The 23,564-nt window shown below is 32.4% G+C and overlaps 1 protein-coding gene and 1 long non-coding RNA gene across 3 annotated transcripts; one reads left to right on the top strand and one right to left on the bottom strand.

Moving 5' to 3' along the window:
• Window positions 1–10,413: 10,413 nt before the first annotated feature.
• On the bottom strand, window positions 10,414–10,843 carry LOC105804760 (uncharacterized). Its single transcript, XR_008190566.1, has 2 exons — window positions 10,767–10,843; window positions 10,414–10,684 (listed from the first exon to the last, which is right to left on the bottom strand). It is a non-coding gene; the product is annotated as an uncharacterized LOC105804760 (long non-coding RNA).
• Window positions 10,844–19,029: 8,186 nt separating this feature from the next.
• LOC105804755 (YTH domain-containing protein ECT2) lies at window positions 19,030–22,531 on the top strand. 2 transcript variants are annotated; one of them, XM_012637503.2, is made up of 7 exons: window positions 19,030–19,249; window positions 19,860–19,936; window positions 20,108–20,662; window positions 20,793–21,365; window positions 21,455–21,667; window positions 21,772–21,918; window positions 22,032–22,531. In XM_012637503.2, exons 1-7 carry the CDS (start codon window positions 19,207–19,209, stop codon window positions 22,239–22,241), a joined length of 1,818 nt encoding a protein of 605 aa, XP_012492957.1. In that variant the 5' UTR covers window positions 19,030–19,206; the 3' UTR covers window positions 22,242–22,531. The 2 variants fall into 2 exon arrangements, with proteins under 2 accessions (XP_012492957.1, XP_012492958.1); XM_012637504.2 differs by having other exon boundaries at window positions 19,030–19,222.
• Window positions 22,532–23,564: the final 1,033 nt, after the last annotated feature.

Genomic DNA, 23,564 nt, shown 5'->3' on the forward strand with positions numbered 1-23,564 from the left:
ACACTTAATCCGAGAGTTATCATTTTAGAAAGTCAAATGTTTTGAAAATATCGAAAACAAACTAACAATTATAAAGCTGATAATTAGGATGACTGAGCTTCCAAACTATAGACTTGATCAAGTCTGTGGATTACCTGCAATTTAAGCAAAAGACAAATTGAGTTAGTGTAGCACTAAAGGAAAGATTATATAAGTCCAAACAATTTACGAGTAACTAGTAAGTTTCCTTATTCAAGATCAAAACCAAACTTAGAGGACAATCCATTAACTTAATAGATCAGAATAGATCAAACTGGTAACTAGATACCTATTTTTCATATACATAACAGATCAGAATAGATATAGTGTCATGCAGAGCGAATTAGAACAGACACAGTGTTATACAGAACAAATAGTGTCCTACCCCCATTGTTATAGACTATCTTCGGCCAACCCAACACACCAAACAAGGTATTTAATATCCATCCAGCCCTACACATCATATAATGTCAGTATGACACATTTCAATTATCGCAGACTAGTTGCCTTATCAGATGACAGATACCAGTGGTTTAACCACTAGCTCAGAACAGAATACTTCTGCCTTTACTCAATTGCCACCCAATGCAGATGCATATTTCAAATGACAGTTAATATAAAGGCATATATGACCATTTAGATATGATTCATACTCGTACGTAATAAATCAATATCATTAATAATTTTCACATGCAATACACATATAGATTTTCAATACTCAATATCAAATCACAGAATAACAATTTAATTTAGTTTATATGGACCCCATGGAAGACTTGCATTTGTTTCATATAATGATTGCGGCCCGAGGGGAAAAATCCAAATATTGGTCCACACGCCCGTGTGGTTTTACACAACTTGGACAACAGGCCCGTGTGGTTTCACCTTGCCTGGCACATGCCTATGTCACCTGTCCGTGTGGCCCTAATGCACAAGCAGTGAGTTACACGGCCTGGACACACACTCATGCCCTTAGCTCGTGTGAACCTTGTACAAAACATTCCCATACACAATCTAAACACACATCCGTGTCCTTAGCCCATGTGTCTCTAACTCATGATCAGTGAGTTACACGGCCTACCACACAGCCATGTGGCATCGATAACCATGTTTCTTAACGTCTAAAATTCATAGAAAGTCAGGTTTTCGATACGCACCTGGTATCAATTTGATGTAGGAACAACGCAGAATAACCCTGAAACCTAAAACGAATATCCAATAACCATTTTAACAATTACCGTCAACACACACAAACAATAACATACAAAACTAATTTTCATGTTGAAACCTTCAAGACAATCCTCCCTCGAATTCATATACCCACCTTGCTCGTAGCGGTGAAAACAGCGGAACTATCGCATTAGTGAAACCGTTCTTGTAAAATCCTCACCTAAACAGGAAACCAACGTATGCTTACTAAAGAGTTCAAGTAATTTAAGTGGAAAAGCAATTTTGACAAAACAAGAAGAATAACAAGAATTCGCGAAAGAAAAAAAATTCGATAAAACTTACCCGGTTACCTTCTAAATTACACAGCGAATGTATGACCCTCAATTAGTCTCGGTAGCCACTTAACGGACGAAATCAAAAAGAAAGGAAAAATAATTAAGATAAAAAAAATGAAAGAGCAAACAATAATAAAAAATAAAGGAAATGAAAGTTGAATAGGGACATTCACAAAACTGTTAATTTAAAAAGGGAACTAAAATGCCCCTAAAAGCATAAAAATATTTCCTATTGTGCGTACAGATACTCGAACACGGAACTATAAGATACACAAAAGTTTAACCATCAAACCAGAAGGCTTATTCTTGATACAAAATCGCACATAATTAAACTTAAGTCGATAGTTTAAGGATAGAGGTTAATTTAGGATAAAATGGCAAAACTTTCCAAAGACACGACTTGAACCCCTGACCTCAAACATATAAACTGAGTACATAACTACAAATATGAAGACTTAACTAAGATGAATTTTACAATCAATATTTAAATTTTTGAGGCGTTAAATTCCTCTTCACAACGTTAGTCGATAGAGAGTCACGCTGTGATGTCGAGTGGCTTGAGGTCACGACGTGATAGACTATTTAGTGACGTCACAATGAGAATGAAGTGACGTCACAACGTCAACCCTAAATTTTCAAAACTTTATAATTTGGTCTTATTTCATGTTCGGGTCAACAAATGAGCTTTCGTAAGCTCGATCAAGGCTTAGATTTATTTATGTATCTTAATGTGAATGTGTTTACGAATGATTGCATGTTTGAATGATTTATTTATAATGTATTTAACGGTAGTTGCTTCAGCAACGGATATGGCATCTTATAACTCAGACCTGATGATCGGGTTAGGCAAGAGGTGTTACAATCCCCTAGGGATTTTAGGAAACAATGACAAAGTTTTGCAATGAAAACATTGCTAGTTTCCTAATCAAACTAGAAAAAATGGTTGTTACCTTATAAAAGTTCAACAAGTTTTCTTCTGGAACACCTTTCGAACTAAAATATTAACACTTGCCAAAATTAATCAAGGCACTCAAAAGGTTTTATGTGACAAAGCCAACCTTTTCTTTTCAAAGCTTAAGAAAAAATATGAGAAAGTTACACATAAACCTTTAAGCATTAAGTGATGTTATGGTTCCAAAATCAATGGAGAAACATAAATAATCAGAAGATAGAAATATGAAATATGTCTACACTTCAACTATTATTAGAAGAATTAAAAATAAGATTGGAGCATTAAAATAATCAAACAACATTTGGATAACATATACCTTTTGCCTCGAGAAACTTGTGGTGGAACATTATAAGACCTTATTTACTCAAAATATGTCTAATATTGAAAGGCCCAACATTACAGTCTATTTTACTAACATTAACAACTTTTAAATGGATAACATTCACCCATAGTCATGGTTGAGGAAACCATGATTGCTATGTTCAACGTTGCCCCCTATAAAGCCCTTGGACTTGATAGATTTCAAGCTTTTTTCCTTTTAAAAAAATTGGGATATTATGATAGAGGATATTTGTAAGGTTTTTCATGATGCCTTATTTATACTTGAATTATACATATGGAACTCAACAAAACTCTTATCACCCTTATCTTGAAAACCAATTAGCCTAAAAATATGAATCATATTTGACCCACAAATATTTACAATATGAATTATAAAATCATCATAAAGATTTTGATTGATGGGACTATGATGGTGCTTTCTATTCTTATTAGTCACTAGCAAAGCAATTTTGCTTTCGACAAATAAATCATGGATAATATGGTTATTGTTTCGGAAATATTGCATTTTTGGAGGAAGAAAAATATGGGTCTTTTAATGAAAAATTGAGTTTGAAAAAGCATACGATTAATTGAATTAGAAATTCATCAAAGAAACCTCATATAAATTGGCTCAACTAGCTTTTTTATTTCCCTAATTATGTCCTATATCACTTCAACATACTACTCACTTCTTTGAAATGGAGGTAAAACTAAAGAGTTCATATAAATAGGATTGAGGCAAGGGGATCCTCAATCCCCTTATCTACTTGGCTTTGAAATGGAAAGATTATCTCATATCATCCACAACAAATTTGAAGCTAAAGAATGGAAAATATAAAGAGCTCTCGCAAGGGTCCGAACATCTATCATTTTACACTTTGTTGAGGATCATGTCATTTTCTCTCTTACAAAGGGTAATCAAATTAAAGTTGTAACAACCCATTTTTTAGTGGTGTCAAAAATAGTGGGTTCAGAACCACAATTCCGATGAGTAAGTATGTAAATATTATTATTTAATATTTACGGGGAATGTATTATGATAAAGTGAATTTTATTTGATAAGTAGTTAAGTACAAGTGGGTTATCCCTAAAGTTAAGTGATTTTGGAAAATGAGGTATTGAGACCCTGTTTCCATAAACCAAGGTCATAACGAAGTTGTTATATAGGTGTATTAAATTTTGGTATGAAAATTTTAACATTTGGATAATTAATTAAAGAGGAATGACTAAATTGTAAAAGACGTAAAACTTAATCGCTATTGAATTATATTGATTAAATAGATTAATTATTAAATATAAGAGGACTTAGGAGACAATTAGGCCATTTTCATGGTGGGTGGACAGCTAGTAGTGTTTTTAGATTAAAACATTTGTTAAAATTATATGAATAATAATAACATAATAACATTTCATCATCATTTTCTTCTCCTTTGAAAACCGAACCACCATGGATGAGTATTCAAAAGCTTTCGGTCATCTTTCCTTACTTTTCATGGTATGAATTTTTAATTCGTTTCTTGTAATTTTTATGTTTTTGATATCATTACAACTATGTCCGGTTAACCCGTATCTCTGCTTTCAAAACTGTTAAAATTTGTTAAAATTACCATTGATGATTTTTGGATGTTCTTGATATTAAATGGAATATTTTGAAGCTTGGAAATGTTTTAGGACTATTTTGTTAAGTTAATTTTTGTTAGTTTTGCATTTAAGGACTAATATGTAAATATGTTAGATTTAGCATGAAAGTATTATAATTTTCAAGTGATGGAAGGCTAATTGTGGATGGAATTAGAATCGATTAAGCCATGTGAAATTTTAATAGTTTCGATTTTAGGGACTAAATTGAATAAAATGTAAAAGTTTAAGGTTAAATTTGTAAAATGTGATTAAAAAGGCTTAAATGCATAAATTTGTTTGTTTATGTGGTTTGAAATTTATTTAATTTAACAAAACTATACTTTAGATCAAGAATCTCATCGATTGGAGGAAGTACGAGGAAAAAGGGAAAAATTGTCGATTAGTCCCTGATAGTTAAATTACTTTGACAGGTAAGTTCATACTATTATCTTTGGTTATAATTTGTTATTAAATGATGTTAATGATATATATTTATGAATATTTAACACTACTGAAATGAAATTGATTTATGTGAAAAATATTGAATTTCTGAAATAATTTTGATGGGTTGAGTAAAAGTTTCATACATGAGATTTCTGTCTGAATTTTTGTTCGGGATCGAGCTTCAGCATGTGTTGCAAACTCGGGTGTACATGTGACTCGGATTTAGCCTGGACTGGTAATCCATTGTGGTTTTAAATTTTAGCCTTGACTGGTAACCTTACATGTATACATAGCCCTGATCAGGCTATTTTCCTGTGTTGTCACTAGTTTAGCCCAGACGGGTAACCTGACACATTTATTTTCTATTTGATTAGCTTTTACGAGCATTACCTGTTTCTGGACTTATATATTGAATACTTTTACAAAGATCCATCAGAAGAATAAAAGTTATTTGATACGAAACTGTTTCATTGAAGTAAACAAATTATGAACTCTAAATATTTGTATGTTCATTACTTATTGACTCGAAATTTGTTGAACTATGCCATGATATGAATGAATATGACAAGGATATATGATGAAAGTTTTAATGATGAAAGTGTTTCAAATTGATAAATTATAAAATTGATTCATGATAAATTTTGAGTTAAAGTTGGTATTTTGCCATTTGAAACTATAATTGTGGTTGGGACCAATTCTCATATGGTTGATGTTTTGAATACTATGACAGGTGAATTTGTCTCATATTGATTCATGTAATTGTTGAATGGTTAAGGTAAGCTATTTTTTTATTGTATGAGCTTACTAAGTATTTAATATACATATTGGGGTTACTACTTTTTTATAGATTTTGGATGTCTGGAACGTGCTAATCGGATCAACGAGAAGCTCACATCTACCGTCACTTGATTCGGTAGACTTTTGAAATTGGAAAGTTGGTTACTTGTGGCATGTATATAGGATGCTTATTTTGAAAATGTTGAACATGTTTTGGTAGTTTAGTTATAAGTATACTTGGATGCAATTTGATGTACATATTGCATCTTTGGTATTTTGGTAATATGTAGTTAATAGTCATGTTTGGATGATATTTTTGATGAATATATGGTAATAGGTTATGTGTGTGAACATTGTTGGTACATGAGTCTAAAATAGACAAGTTGAATGAATTAGTTTGATGATTAACTTTGATTTATATGTGGTGTCAATGAAGTCACATTGGTTAGTCCTTTAGGTTGGATGATTTGGTTTATTTTGTCATATTTTCATGCGTTTTGAATAGGTAAAAATTATTAGAAATGCTTTGGCTCGGAACATAAGATATTCTAGATGAAAAAGCTTGGACTTAAGGTTAATTCAAGTGCACACGACCGTGTGCCACACACGGTCGCTCACACAACTGTGTGGTTGTATGATTTTAGGTGTAAGATTTTCACACGGGAACAATGAGTTACATGGCCTGATGACACGGTCGTGTGACCTTGAGTTACATATGCACAATCTGTCACACGGCCTAGCCATAAGGTCGTGTGACTCCTGTTTACACTTTTTTACCCAAATTTTCGTAAAAGTTTCAATTTAGTTTAGAATTGATTCTAATTTGTTTTAAATGTTCTGTAAGCCCAATTATGGTCCAAACATGATTAAATAACTTGAAAATGATTGTAATTAGTTATGAATTGATCTTTTTGGTTCTGTTTGAGTGGTTGGTAACCCCTGTTTTGTATTTTAGCTATTATTTTATAAATGTTTCAGTTTGGTCCCGATTTAGTTTTGAACTTGCTCAAAGGTTTTCGTAAGGCCAAATAAGACTCGGTTTTGATCGTAGTGCATGTTTAACATGGAATTAACTTGTATTTATTGATTATTGAATAATAATGAATAAATTGGTTGCGAATGTTTTGATTTACTGTTATAGCATTCTATAGCTCAGGTTTTGCGACCAAACCGAGTATATGGTGTTACAAAAGTAGCTAAATGAACCTTTGAGATGTTTAGCAAATGGTCCGGATAAACGACCAACAACAAATGGTCCAGGTAAACAACCAACTCCGCTAAATCTAAAATCTTTTTTGTCATAGAATATACAATAAAAGGTGCCAAGAGAACTAACTAGAGGTATAAACATCATTAAAACTAATAACTTTAGCAAATATTTAAGAGTCCTCATTATACATGAGAGGGTTTCAAAAGTGAACTTTCTAGAGCTTATGGGAAATAGTTTAGGCTTATATCATAGTTTTGGAATATTAATAACCATTTTCTGGCAGGTGGATTAGTACTTATCCAATTTGCTTATGTTTCCATTCCTACTTACATTATAAAGGTGATGAAAGTTTCGAAATTTGTTTGTGCTTCCATTGATAAATTGAATAGGGAGTTCCTTTAAGGAAGCATAATTGAGAAAATAAGAATCCATCATATAAATTAGGAAATAGTTTGCAAGCATAAAGATTAAGATGGATTGGGGTTAATGAAAATAAATGAGATAAAGCTTGCATTCCTTGCCATATTAGGTTCGAGATTGCCTATAAAAGATGGAGCCTTTTTGGATGCAAATCTTAGGGGGAGAATATTTATATAGCTCAACCAAGCAAAACATTAGTACAACAAGTAACAACTCTTATACGCACAAAAATATCTCTATTGTAAACTAATACTCTAAAATAACCTTTAGCTACTCATTTTCTAGTTGTTTATTGAAAAGGACAATTGGAGAAGTGGACAATATTGACTTTTAGAAGGGAAAATGAATTGATGAATAATAACCTTTAGCTACTCGTTTTCTAGTTGTCTTAGATTCACTTTCTAATAACAAATTAGTGTTTAATTTAATTTGTAATGGTATATGGATTTTAAAAAAACTCCCTAATCTTCTTCCACAAAACAATCATTAAGCAAATCCACACAAATTGGTTTCAATTGCTTGCAACCTGATAAAATAATTTTGAGTTTTACTCCAAATGATAAATTCTCCACTAAATCAACTTATTTAAGTCTCCTTAAAGAAGACATTTCCAATCACACAAAGCTAATAAGATATGAAAACTAAAAATCTCTCATCGCATCCAAACCTACATTTGGCTTACCTCAAATGATAGGTTAACGAACAAAAATATTAGGAAGAAAAAAGATCGATTAATGACAATCAATGTAAAATCTATAATGCTATTATGGAACCAACACTATATATATTAATGAATTTTGTTGAAGTAAGACACATTTGGAGTAACATGTTAAACCATAATCAACACTATAACTTTTGGCAAGGGACACTGTTAAGTATGACTCCTATTTTCAGTCAAATTTGAGAAATAATCTTTTAGTTAAACTCTGTTTATTTGTTTCAGTCAAACACTGATTAGTTTAGATTATTTTATTATTATTTGACATATAAATTTAGCCTATAAATAGGCTCTTTTACAACCTTAGTAAAACACACCCATTAGAGATTAGAACTCATAACACATTTAGAGAATTTTGTGTTTACGTTTTGAGAGTTCTTTGTTTTCAGGTTTTCGGGGTTTAGTTTTTATCTCCATTTTTTGTACTCTTCGTTCTTTTGCCATTATAGTAAAATTATATTTGCCCGTGGTTTTTTATCCTCTTTGGAGGGGTTTTTCCACGTTAAATTTGTGTGTTCAATTTGTCAATTTATTCCGCTATTTTTGTTAGTTATTGCTTAATCGGGTCGATCCTAACAGACACTCTCAAATTGGATAAAGATGGATTGGATGAATGCCTTAAATGAAAAATGAGCTTGAATAGGTTTTTTGAACACAAAATCAATGTAGCGAGAAAGAATATTCCCCCAATATTTCATCTCACCATTGATGATTTTGCATCCAAAGAAAGTTTAAACCAAATAATGTTGGTTAAGTTGATTAACTTGATTTTAGCCTAATTTTTATCCCTCTTGGATAATATGATTAGTTTGTATTTCACTGATCCCAATCTAATAAGGATTAAATATATCTTTAAAAAAATCAAGCATGGGTCAAGAAAAAGCTTGTGATCCAGTGTAATTTAAGGCGCAAAGATAAAGATGTTCATATTATTTGCAATGATAATGTGACACCATACATATATTTGATGCATATTTGGACATGTCAAATAAACTAAACCTAGACTAAAAATGAGCTTCCAATTCGATTAAGTTTCTCTTATCAAAAAAATTAGCGGATGCCTTTATTTAGTTTAAAGCATACACATTAATGTATCAACTAGCAGTTTTAAAAATTATACAAGCCTTCACTAAATCACGTGTTAGTTGACACTTATTTTGGGTTGAATCATTTGATGATCCCTTTCCCTGCCTCTTATAAAAGAAATTATATTTCTACTTAATTGCTAATCATCATCTACTCACATTAAATGAACCAAAAAATTGCTTTCTCAAATAAAAATAAATTGCATAAGGTTATCTAAAATACTTTTTAAGTAAATTATATTCATAGATTTTGATTTTTTTTGTATTCTTTAATACTTAAATGTTGAAATTTATAGTATTTTATTTTATTGATAAATGAGTATATCGTTCTAGTTATTTATTTTGACATCTCCTTTCTTAAATTAATAAAATAAAATAAAGGGAAACATTGCGTTTTCAATTTTCTCAATTAATAATAAAAAATATAGTTTTCTTTTCATATAGTCTTATAAATATGGTTCGATTATTTTTTTTTACACAATGCCTAAAACTACCGATAACTCTTCTCTAACCCATAAATAAAAGAATAATACAATTTAGCATATTCAAACCAATGTTCTCATATATTGATAATAATGCTCATTACAATCGAGTTAATACTTAGGGTCTGTTTGTTTGCCAGTAAAATGTTTTTCGGAAAATAATTTACTTTTTTGGAAAATGATTTACTGAAAATATTTTCTGGTGTTTGGATGAATCTGTGTAAAATATTTTACATTGTTTGGCGATTTCAAAATATTTTCCGGAAACGTTATTTTTACATATATTAATAAATTTATATACATATTAATAAATTTTTATATTTTAAATTGTTTTTACATATATTACAATGATTTATTTATAAATAAATAGATCAAATTAAATATATAATAATACTCAATTATTAAAATATAAAAGCATTGCAAACTACTTCCGAAATTACTAATTAGTAGTGGATCTAATTGTAGTGATCTCCTGATGAAATTACACTCAGCATAAAATCAATTTTTTTGTTGTCTTACAAACAACACATATAGCATCATTATCAAATTTCAGCCACTCTCTAGTATAACAGATTCCTTAGCCAACCAATCTACATTGTAACACAAAGCTAACTCCTATAAAATTTATCCCAATGCACACATTTACAGACATAAATATGTATATATGTATGCATTCAACAAATACATAACCATATGCATGCAATCAGCTATGTTCTTTGAAAGCTACTACTAGATCAATCATTGCCCCAATACTATAGGCTGTCATCCAATAGAGAGGAAAAAATACAAGTGAAGAACCCAGCTTTTTACTTAGACATATGGCGAAACGTGGTCACGCAACTGGTAAGAAAAAATCACTCATGGCCCAAAAAAGAATTTCATAGAACTGATAGTAAAATCAAAATGAATGATACATACAATCAAAATTTTCAGCTAACATCTATTGATTTAATACAACCAGGTAAAGAGGCAGACAACCATCTGATATCTATGAAGTAAATGAGCTAGCAATATACTAGAAATATTAGTAATTGCAATCAACAAAGGCAACAGGCTCCATTAAAGTCCCCAATTTAAATCTATTGATTTAATACGTGCTCTCATTGAAGTCCCCAACTCTAGGAATATGGTTCTGCCAGAAGCCACTCAATTAAGCAAAATCAATAAAAATTCAAGAAACACAAACCCAAACCCAGATAAACTACTGCATTTACCTTACGGTGCTTGCCTATTATGTTGCCATGATTTCCAATTATAACGCAGAGATTCCGAGAGTCTCTCCATGATTTATATCCTCTCAAGAATTGAGCTTATAATGACCATGTTATACTTGAGTGCAAATTCCTAAAGAAATTGTGTAGATTCCCATTAATGTGTTTTGCAAATTCACACCACCTATTTTCTCGTATCTGAAGGCAAATGACATCATCCATGCTTCCCGAACTTGCATCATAGACTCATTAATTTGCATTTTAGAATATTATGCATCGGTTAATAAAATTGACCATACCGCAAGCATAGTATGTTGACTCAAGCAGCACCAAGACATCAATTATTGGTCCCAATTTCTCAAATATAGCTTTTTTTTGGTCTGAAAAGGGAGCAGTGGTTGGGAGAGCAATGGAGTTCTGAATAAGACCGACCCTTACCCGGGGTTCTCTTAACAACTCTTTGTCAATAGAAAATTTGAAAGCCTGGAATGATTTGAAATGGAAAAGCATATATAACTGCCTTCTACAATATATTTGTATTGAAATGACAAAAATCTACGGAGATAATAGCTATAAGTATGCTCAGGTCAGGTTGGTGAGAGAATAATTTTGTAATGAGAAAAGGGATGTTTTTCAACCACTTAGATAAGAGTGGATTGAATGAAAGTCAACATATTTCAAGGAGATCCTGGTAGTACTAAAATTATACATTAGAACTATTATAACCAAATGTTCAAATGTATGAACTAGAAACTGGAAAAGGGGAAAATGGAGGAAGAAAAATATTCCATCCAAATATCGTAACATATGACATAGATTAACTAACCACGCCTAAAGATTAACATAATCTTGATTCTTGATCAAAATGCATGGTAGTGCATTGTATATCTAAAGTGTCCAAAACATATATTGTTCCTTCACTTTGATTGTTTTATAAGAGTATTACGATTTCACCGAGACAACCTTGTGGTTATTGTTTTCCAATCTTGATGAGCTAAGATGATGGATCTCTATATCAACAAATCGTTATAATGCAAGAATGTTGGATAAATAAATAGGCACCTGAAGATCAAACTCATGTTTTGAAGAGAGGGCTTTAGCTGATTCAGGTGGAACAATAGTTTCAAGTGTTGTTCCGTAATTCAGGCCCAGAAACAATCGGCTGACTTCCTGTTAATAAACCATAACAAAATTCCAAAAGATTACTACTTTCACCAGCAATAAGATCAGTAGATTTTGACTTTTAATAGGCAAAACATGTTACTTGTTAATGAGATAAATTGTTTACAAATTCTAGGACCGACTACAATAATCATTTCAGTTGCAAAAACTGACCAAAATGACAATAACCAATCGATTCATAATAGATAATTTGAAATGGGGTTTCCTTTTTCATGATCAAATTTGCTTTTACAATATATATATATATAACAAAGAAAAATAACAGGAAAGATTGGAATTTTTTACCCAGTGCATGGCCCGATTAAGAAAAACAAAAATACCTAAATCAACAAAGTGAAGACATATAAATTACAACCCGGTAAGCGGGAAAAAAGAAAAAGAAAAGACCTGGCAGAGTTGAGGCTTGGGATTTACGCTCAAGATGCGGTGAAGCGAATTATACCCACAAATTGATCCATCTTTAAAACTTTGCTTTTCTTCTGTGCTTCTATTTTCTTTCCCAATTCCATCAGTTTTCTCCATTTTCTGATTCCCTCAATTATTGCTCCGAAATCAAAACATAGAAAAAAGGTTGATGAACGCCGGTGTCTGGTGTTAATAATCGGTGTTGGTTGATGGCAAGCAGAAGATCAGGTGTCAAGGATAGGGGAAGGGGAAGGGAAAGGGAAAGGAAAGGGAAGATCGGTGTCTAATTTTCCTGAAAATGTCTTACCGAATTAGAAACGATAAGACATTTTCCAAAATTAAGGCTTCTTTTTCCCGTGTTCGTAATTGATTTTACGCGAAGAAAATATTTTCAGCCAAACAATCACTGGAAAAGGCTAAAAACATTTTCCGGAAAATGTTATACTACAATCAAACGGACCTTTAATTGGCTAGATATTAACACCATGTTTGGTTGGGTGTAATGGCTATATTTCGTGGGCCCCACTTAATCTTGTGTTTGGTTCGATGTAATGCCCTAATACGGGCCTATTACGTTACGGACGTATTCCCAAAATTTTCTGCTTCAGCGCCGATTTGTATTCCCTTCCAAAAGCAAGGATTAGCTATTCAGTCTCTGTTTTACCCTCTCAAGCCGAAATCGACCTCCACCCTCTCCCTCCCAACATCAACAGAAGCTGCCAGCGAACTAAACCTCCACCCGCTCCCATTTCACTTTTATCTTGGCATCTTTCGCCGACTCCACCGTCTCAGATCTCCAGCCCAATTGAAGCGGCAAGTGCTTCTTCCCTTTTTTTACTTAATTCAGATTTGTATTTTCTTCATCATGATTTTTAATTTCTTGTAGCTTCTATTTCCTTTTTTTATCATTTTATTTGTTTATTCCCACCGGCTCAATGTTGTTTGTTTTTAGAACTCATTTCATTGTTTTGTTGACCAAAAACAGATTTGTGTTCTTCAAATGCAAACTAGGGTTTGCGCCAATGGTGGGTTTTGTCTGTTGAAATTAGGGTATTTTTGGGATAAATTTTCAATTCTCCTGTAAGGGAAGTGTGGTTGTAGTGGCTTTCCAAATATATAGGTCTGTGAGTAATCTCTATTTCTTTCCTCTCTGCATACATTTTTAATGGGTGTTATTGCAATTTTTTTTATAAATACGATTAGTTTTTGGTGCGATTGTTTCAGTTCATTAGTTTCTTGGCAAATCGGCATTTCGTTTCTTGCTGGTTATGATTTTTTTTCATTACCGAAGCTAGGATAGAGAAAATTTTGGGCTGGAAATGTATTTACTATTTTTTATGCTTTATTTTGTTCGTATTTGTGCTTTTTGGGAGAAACGAGAGCTTTCTTGTATAAATACTTTGTCCAGGCAAATAAGGTGCTTTTTTTAAACCCTCGTTTTATAGTGTCAGGTTTTGTCTTAACTAAATACTTCATTGCTTTCCTTTTCTATATTTTACACGAAGATTTGCTATTCTTCTGGGTTAATTTCTTGGAATTATTTTCTTGGCTTTGCTGCATTTATTCGAATTGTTTAAACAGCTATATATTATTCCTTCGGTTCCTTTATTTCTTCTACCTTATAAGCACGATTTAACTTTATTTTGCAGTATAACATGCTTTCTTTGGTCTTGTTGGCGCTTTCTTTCTACTGCGCATGTTTTACTAGAATCTTTTTTGTTTTCCTCATGATTTGTCTTTATTGAGAAAAGAAATGGAAATTTATTTCATGAGAATATTAATATATGATTTGAGAGTTGTACTGCTAGGTTTGATATATTAATCTGAAACTACAACTTTTGGGATAAGAAAATCCATAAATTTGAATGTGTTCTGTTTTGATGTTGTCAATATTTCTATCAGATCATCATGTTCTGTCATCCAGCTTTAATTCTAGTTTATTCTTGTGCTTTTCCTTTGCTGCATGGAACTTAAGTAGGTTACAATAATTTTTAATAGGTACATTGTGAAGTAATAACACCCAAAAGAGGATTACAGAAACTAAGAGACGCTTAAGATATTTTTAAGTCTGATACCAGTGACTTTGAAACATCTTGATGCAACGTACATCTTTTTGGGATAAACATTCACAGAGTAAGAATATATGTTGGCAACTAATAAAACCTATAAGCCTCAACAATTTTTTTCTTAATATAAAAAATGGAGCATTAATAGTGCTAAATACATAGGATACTTAACAAATGAAGATGTGAAACATTGTAAGATCATTAAGATGTCGAACAAAGTATATAGGATATGATCGGTTTAAGTAAATTGCTAAATAATTTAATAAGTTGGATTAGTCTTAAACTTCATATTAGTTACTTTCAAAAAGAACACAGAAACTTCTAGAAAAATAAAATTACCGACAAATAGGATAAGGACTTCATCAAGTATCCTATGGGATGTAGTAGCAACAACTAAGGTGACATAGTAGTATCTCACTTAATCAGTTAATATGCCTATGAAGGCAAGGTTTCAGTCCCATAAACTGCGAAAATAAATCTGTGACTTGTGTTAGGAAAATACGTGTTCATAGTTGTGCATGAACATGCCTTGATATTAGAAAGTTGTTTTTGTGTTTGTCATGAGATAATTAGATTACACAGACATGTACTATGTTTGATAAATCTGTGTAGGCACTTTGATTGGGCAAAAATGTTGATGGATTTATTTTCTCTGTCTATAGGAAATGAACCTCTCTGTAGCAAAAATGTTTTCTTTTGTGAGCTATGTTGTACAAGATTTATCTTATTGCATTATTTGACTAAATACGTGCAGGTATGAACCATTATCCTTTCTCTTAGGCAAGGAGTACTTTCTTCACGGATACGGTCCAATATATGCTCTTTTAGCTGATGTTGTTGCAAGTTTGGTTGCTCTAAGAAACGACATGTACTATTAAATCCATAGTTATCTATTAAATCAATTCCTGTGTTCTTTATGTGTCTTGTTGGTGTTTTGTCTATATTTGGGTCATAGATCTTGACTTGCTGACAATGCCTTTTTAATGCTGTTTACAGTGATTGATTTTGCTTTTACATCTACTCCTGTTTGTGCAAAGTACTGTGTGAAGTGTATATGCTGGTGCTTTTAATCAAATAAGTTGGTTCTTTCACATGCCATATTCAATATCTTGAATGGGAGTCTTCAAATGGTATCGGAGACTGCTTTGGGGAAATATATGAAGATTTAAGACAAAAATTCAATTGTGATGTCGTAGTTGATGCACGGCTTTCCTCTACATGACGGACTTTCAAAGTTAAACTATTTTATCTAGTTTTCATTTGGAGACCATGATATCTTTTTAAAATTATTTCAAAATATTTTTATACAATGTAATTTTAAAGATAACTTATTATTGTTATTTAAATACTTGCTCTATTATTATTATTTGAATAAACTTAACATTTTTGTCTGTTGATATACTATTTGCAGGCTCTAGTGCATTTTAGATATTATATTATCTTAATTGATATTATAAATAATTTAATTTTTATATTACTTAAATATTTATTAGTTGACAAAATTTTAACAATATGATAACAATCTAAATAAAGGGTAATTATATTATTATAGATAATCTGCTCCAAATAATTTATAAAGATATTTTGGAATAATTGATAACCAAAAGAGATTTAAAAAAAGAATGACATGGAAAAAGCAACCTTGTATACATTCTGTAATCTTATCTATGCAAAAGTTACAAGGTGTCATAATATATGTGTAACCATATTAAATATCATCTCTTGTAAGTATTTATTTAGTTAATTTCCAACAGTTAAGAACCACATATATGTTAAGATAATTTGCTTATAAACTTTAAATGTATTTAGTAGAGCGTAAAAATAGAAAGATTGAGCGTAAAAATAGAAAAAAAAATCTCAAAAGAGAAAATACATTTATTTTTCATCCATAATTAATAGAAACACTCTTCATCCCATGCTTAAGTTGTATTGGAAGATGAAAGGCAGTGACTTTACCTTTGATTAGGTGGGGATGAGAGGGTTAGAGATTAGTTGCTTGGATATCAACTATGAAGTCTGTTTTAGCGTTATGATCCATATCACAATGTTTGAGTTAATTTGTTTATGTTATTTTATGTATCTAGTTTGTGAAACTAGGGTGGTGTTTGAATTGATTTTTGTATTGTACTAAACTTGTTGAATTATAATTTAATTTCTTTTCATTCAACATGTGTTATAATTTTATACAGTGTTTAGCTTTTGATTCATGATATTGAACTTAATTATAATTTTATAAAGTGTTCACCTTTTGATTCATGATATTAATAGTAATTAATATAATTTGTTTTTTTTTCTTAAGATAATTATGTTAGGTGTTTCAGAATCAAATGTTTCTTCTCAAGCTTCTCGAGGAACCAAAAGGAAATGGGTTCCAGAAGAAGATGCAGCATTGGTTTCCTGCATGGTGGACTTGCACAATGTTGGAACATTTAATGCTGATACCGGGTTCAAAGCCGGTTATTTAAACGAGTTGGAAAAAATGCTAGAAAAAGCTTTACCCAATGCAATGTTGAAGGCTAGACCTAATGTTGAATCGAGAATTAGGTTACTAAAAGGGGAGTGGTCAATTGTGTATGACATGCTTAATGGCCAAAACAATAGCGGTTTTGGTTGGGACGAGCATAGGTAGCTCGTTGTTGCTGAAGATGTGGTTTGGGACTCTTATTTAAAGGTAAGAATTATTTCAAGTCTTTATTATCTTATTTTTACCAAACTTATAACTAATATGATTTCCTCATTTTTTTAGAGTCACAAAGAAGCCGCTCAATTCAGACATCGTAGTTTCCCTTACTACGACCAACTTACTGCCATATACGCAAGAGATCGAGCGACTGGGAAAGACGCTCAAACAACCGCTGATGTTCTTGAAGAAATAAATGCTCAGGGTGTACCTACAACAGATATGAATGAAGAAAGAAACGAATTCTATGACTACGAAGTTGACGTCTCTTTGGATGACATGGATGTTTCTGCTACAGAGCCGCGACGAGATAAAAACCAAGGGGATTCCTCATCTTCAAAGAAGAAAAAGAAGAATTCTGATGCAGGTGATAATATTTCTTCTTCATTTAATGAGGCTGCCACTTTATTGGCCGAAAACATGAGGGCCATTGGCGAACAAATCAGTAGGAGTATTGTCTCCGATGTGGTAGTTCAACAGAAGTTAGAAGAATTTCAGATCATCCAAGAAAAAGCTACAAATTTATATTCAACCTTATGTGAAATAGAAGGTTTAACAGTGGATGAGCGGTATCGAGCATTGAGTAAAATTCCAGATCATCTAACTCAAATGATCGTTTTCTTTAGTTTACCTTCTGATGTGCGGTTGGAATGGGTCAGAAGATTTCTTGCTGACCATTAAACTTCTTATTTCTGTTGATAATATTTTCGTAACTTTTTCTGTTTGTAATATTTGAAATGGTATGTCATTTCAATCTTCTAACTTTTTGATGTTCTAAAACTGTATAACATATGGATTATGACATAGAATTTCATGAATTTCATTTAACCTTTTGTTAATATATGAAAATTATGTTTATGCAAAATATAGTTCTCAAGTTATTTATTACTAGTAATATTTTTTTATTGTAGAATAATTAAATTATTTGTTCCACTAATGATATTTTAGCACATTAAAATATGTATTGCGCTTTAAAAATAATAAAGTATATTATAAATTATATTTAATAATAATTATTTTAAATTATATTTTATAGTATTATATATTATGATTTTAGTAAATTCATATAAGAATATTTAATACTAAGGATTTTATCAAATTATATATTTTATTAAATTATATTTAATAATAATTATTTTAAATTATATTTTATAGTATTATATATTATGATTTTAGTAAATTCATATATTTTATTAAATTATATATTTTATTAAATTATATTTAATAATAATTATGTTAAAATATGATTAAATTATTTATTATTTATATTAATAATCTTATTAAAATTTAATAATAATAACAATAATCATTTACCAAAAAAAATTTTGTTAAGAGTATTCTAGTCATTTTAGTTTTTTTCCTTATGCTATTACACTTCTATTCCATTCAACCAAACACAAGAATACCATTACGCCTCTATTCAATTCCATTCAACCAAACAAAAGAATTACCTATTACGCCTCTATTCTATTACACCTTTATTCCATTACAGCAAACCAAACGTGCTGTAAGATTTAAATGAGGAAAACACGCCCTTGAAAATGCACGAACATGCACCCTCTTAGTTATTGCGATAGAAATACTGCGTATAAATTGGAAAAAAGAATTGAAAGAAAGATTAAGGCCTTGGCCCAATATGAAACTAAACTAAGTAGTAGACCAAATCCAAAATTCCACAGATAAAAAAAGGAGTCCAAAGTCAAACAAAATTCTACTCCAATAAAATGAAAAATACTCTTTATTTACCCTTGAAAAAGGGTATCCAGATTTGGAGGTGGAGCCATGGAGTTATTTTGAATCACCGTTTTTCCATTTTGGTGATTTACCCAAAGGCCAAAAACAAGTCCATCTCTCTCTCTCTAAAGAAACCCTATAATTCTTTGTTTTATTTAAATAATTAAAACCAAAAAAAAAAAAAGATTTTTAGTCTCTATTGTGTGTGTATTCTTAAACCCACCCTCTTAAGGCTTCTTGGGTTTTTGGCGGCTGTCCGTTCTCCACGCCTTCCTTCTTTTCTCTTCTTAAACTTTCCAACACTAGGGTTTTTTCTTCACCTTCTCTTTCTGCCTCTTACTTTCTCTCTCTAAATCTACACACTTGATCTTTGGTTATGGCCACTTCTGATCGTATCCTTGCTAACTTTACTCCTCTGGGTATGCTTTGTTTTTTTGTAGATTTGTAGATTAATGTGTTTTTGATTGGTTTTTAGTGTTTTCTCTTTTGTTCTTAAGTATTTGCTTCTTGTTTTGAAGTTTTTACTTATCAATATGTTTTTTTTCTGGAATAATCTTCAAAGGGTATTTTTTTTAAGTTTATGCAAAAGTTTGTATCTTTTTTTCCTATTGATTTATGTTAAATTTCGTTTTTTTATGGATTTTATTTTGATGGTTATTGAAGTTCATGAATTTGAGTGTATTTTATAGTTGGATCTTTGCTGTTGAAATATGTCTTGTGATGTTTTAGTAGGGTTCACTTCTTTTTTAATGGTTTAGCTCAAAATTTTCATCTTCTACAGATCTGACTGAGGTTGTTTTTAAAGCTTATGATTTTGAATGTGCTTTTTCCCTTTGGATCTTTGATTGTTTCTATCTCTACAAAGATAAATATTGATTGAGAGGTTTATGTCATATTGGTAGTTTGAAGTTATGGCTTCTTTCCTCGCTTTAAGTAACTGATATGCTTTGGATATATATGAAATTTTGTAGATTTTAGTTTCTCATATTCACTATTTTTGCGTTCATCCTTTACTTCCTACAATTACAGAAGTTGCAGATTCACTGGAGAACTTGTCTTTGGATTCTCAATCCAAGACCACAAAAGCTCCTGAGCCTGTCAAGAAGGTAGTTCTAATATCTGGTTCTTGTATTGATAAAAGTTTTACTTTGTTATTAGTTAGATTAAATGGTTATTGAAGTTATTAGATTCTATCGATTTGCTATTGGACCCAAAATGGTTATATGTTAGGATGAGTATGGATGTGTGTGTTTGATGTACTTAATTTCTATTGACAGGATTTTTACAGTGACAATGGCTCTTACATGTACCCGCAAACTTATGGTTACATGTCATATGCGCCGTATTCTATTCCCAGTCCACCTCTTCCTGCTATGGGACATGATGGTCAGCTACATGCCTTGCAAGAGTACTACTATCCAAGCCCTTATTACCAACAACCTCTGCAAACTAGTCAAGCCAATGCTTCTCAAGTTGATGTTTCGAGTTTCGGTGCAACTGATCAATCTTCCTTATCTGTTGATACAAATAAAGGAAATTCAAATGGTATAACAAGTGGTGGATCAGGGTCATTAAAACCAACCTTGAAGAGTTCCTCTCTAAATCCTAATGCTTTTTACAAAGGAGGAGGCTTGCCAACTGGTAATCTATCTCAAGGTTACCAGGATCCGAGGTTTAGCTATGACGGGATTCAGTCGCCAATACCTTGGTTAGATATGTCCATGTCTCCTAATGGGCAATCTGAACAAACTGCAAATGGTGGGTTCTCTTCATATACAAACAACCTCTCATCTGGGCGGAATCAGAACCTTCATCCCTTCCCTCATGTCATGGTATGTTTCAAACTGTTTAGTTTACTTGCTTGAGCAAAGATGCAAAGTTGCATAAGTATATTGATAGTAACATAATTTCTTGCTTCTTTCATTGTTGATTGGCCTAATTGTTCTATCAATCTGAATGCAGAATATGCACAACGCAAGACCATCATCAGGTGTAGGCCAAGCATATGGATACATGAATCACATGTACCCTAACAATATTACCTATGGTCATTATGGGAATACCATTAGAGGCGGTTCTGGGTTTGGGTCATATGGATATGATGCCCGGAAGAAAGGTCTAGGGTGGTATAATGTTGGTAACAACAAATCTAGGTTCCGTGGTTATGGAAAAGAGAATATTGATGGTTTCAATGAGCTAAACAAAGGACCCAGAGTAAAAGGGTATAAGAATAAGGATGGTTCTGGAAATGCAACTCTAGCTGTCAAAGATCAGAACCTTCCATTGACCAAGAGCAATAATGAGGACATTGTCTCTCTTGTTCCAGATACAGAGCAGTACAATAGAGAAGATTTTCCTGATAGTTATTCAGATGCTATGTTTTTCGTCATTAAATCCTATAGTGAGGATGATGTCCACAAAAGCATCAAATACAACGTATGGGCCAGTACATCTAATGGCAACAAGAAACTTGATGCTGCATTCCGGGAGGCCAAGGAGAAGCCTGATGGCTGTCCTGTATTTCTACTGTTTTCGGTGAGTATGATTACATCACAATCTTCTGTCTTGATTTGCCGAGTATATGATTTGCTTGATTCTTACTAAGTCTGTACCACCTTTTCCAGGTCAATACCAGTGGACAATTTGTTGGATTAGCAGAAATGGTGGGTCCAGTTGATTTTAATAAAACTGTAGAGTACTGGCAGCAAGACAAGTGGACTGGTTGCTTCCCTGTGAAGTGGCACATCGTCAAGGATGTTCCAAATGCTTCATTGAGGCACATAACGCTTAAGAACAATGAGAACAAGCCTGTCACCAATAGTAGAGACACCCAAGAGGTACTCTCTCTTTATATATATGCGTGTGTGTGAGTGTCATGTTTCTCCTTTTCGTGATTTTTATACTTCATTGTAACTTGTAAATTGGTTGTTGGTTGCTGTAGGTTAATTTTGAGCAAGGGATTCAAATTCTCAAAATCTTTAAGGATCATTCAAGTAAGACCTGCATTCTTGATGATTTTGAATTCTACGAGACTCGTCAAAAGATAATCCAAGAGAAAAAGGCTAAACATCGGCTTTTACAGAAACAGGTTCAGCCGACTATTACTTAAGATGATTCCCCATAGCTTATACTATGCAGAATCCAATTGATGGTTTGCATATGCTGTTTAAATATTAACCACTTCAAATTCTTTCCAAACAGGTTTCGAATGGGGAGCCTAATGATGATGCTGTAACTGATGACAAACGAAATGCAGCCATAGCAAAGGAGGTTTCGGAAAAATCAACGGCTGCATCGACGGCGGAGGTAGCAAAGGCGAATGGAGATGTTAAACATGTAGAAGAGAATGGATCAGTTGTTGCAACCGAAGATGGCCCCGTGAAACCGGTGTGTGCAGCTAGTGCTTGCTAAATTGGATTGGTAGATTACTTTGGGTTTGTTATGAAGAAGTTAGATAAATTGGTATCAGGTATTGGGACTGGTCTTATAGCTTATTCCTTAGAATGTAGGAATAGGTAAAAGCACCTTTTACAGTGTTAAAAACCATTTCGCTATGGGCAGAATGTGACTGCTCATTAGTCTTTATAAGTTTTTTTCTTTTCTTTTTGTCATTTTCATCTGTTCTTATTTTTCTTTGTTTTTCTTAATGAGAAAGAGTTGACAAGGGAAAAAAAAAGCTTAAGCAGAAAAGTTTAGTCTTATATTTGCCTCCTGATTTGTCTTGTTCTTTCATTCTGGCCGACTTTGTTTTATTACTTGGAGGTCAAGTTAATTTTAATTTTCTTACATTTTCATTTTTCAGTATATAAAAAGCGCAAGTGAGATGGATGAGCAATTTATTGGTATGGGGTACCAATACATTTGCGAAGCAATGAAAAACATGAAAAACAAGATGAATTTTGGCAGAGTTTGAATTTGCCAATTCATATGTGAGTCATTTGTAGGGGCCAAAGTATCTCTTGCCTAATTTGTGATGGCGTTGTAAAATTTTGACGATAGGGTTGGGGTTTAACGTATACTTGGTCCCCTACCTCAAAAGAAACTTCTCGTTGGTGTCGATCAGCTAATGTTTTCATTCACTTCTGAGCATTCCCCAAATTATGTTTCAGTAACTCATCACTACAAGCATGTAGCTGTTAGCTAAGGAATTGCCAGTCGAATCTCAGATATAATTAGTAATTGTTGGTGGTTGACGGCCATGTAGAATCTTGAAGGGAGTCATTTGAGTGAAAGTTTGGTAAGATGTGATACATTTTCAAATACTTGTTGAAGGCTTCAGTTTGTCCGTCGATTTGGTGACGGTAATGTGTGCTAGTGGCGTGCAGTTCCTTGTAGTCGACGTTCAAGAGCATCACAACTTGTCATAATCTCATTTGGAATTCCATGAAAACCAATAATTTTTATCACAAAAGTTGCAGCAGCAGATTCACTAGTGATAATGGATGGCAAGCCAATGAAACCCCCATATTTTGATAAACTGTCAACAAACACCATGATAACCAAGTTGGGAATTGGCAAGGGATGAAACAATCCACTTGGAGGCATAAATGAAGCTAGCAAACTTGACATTCATTGACGAATTGCTCGACATCTTTGCGCATGTTATTCAAGAAAAGAAAAATGGAAGAGAAGTGATGGAAAGTTCAGGCAACCCCTGCATGCGTTCCCACAGCAGAAGAATGAAATTCAACTATGTTAGATGCGAAATGGATGGGGGAATAAGACGACCTTGAA

This window comes from Gossypium raimondii, chromosome 11 (assembly GCF_025698545.1).
Source record: "Gossypium raimondii isolate GPD5lz chromosome 11, ASM2569854v1, whole genome shotgun sequence".
NCBI classification, from domain to species: Eukaryota; Viridiplantae; Streptophyta; class Magnoliopsida; order Malvales; family Malvaceae; genus Gossypium; species Gossypium raimondii.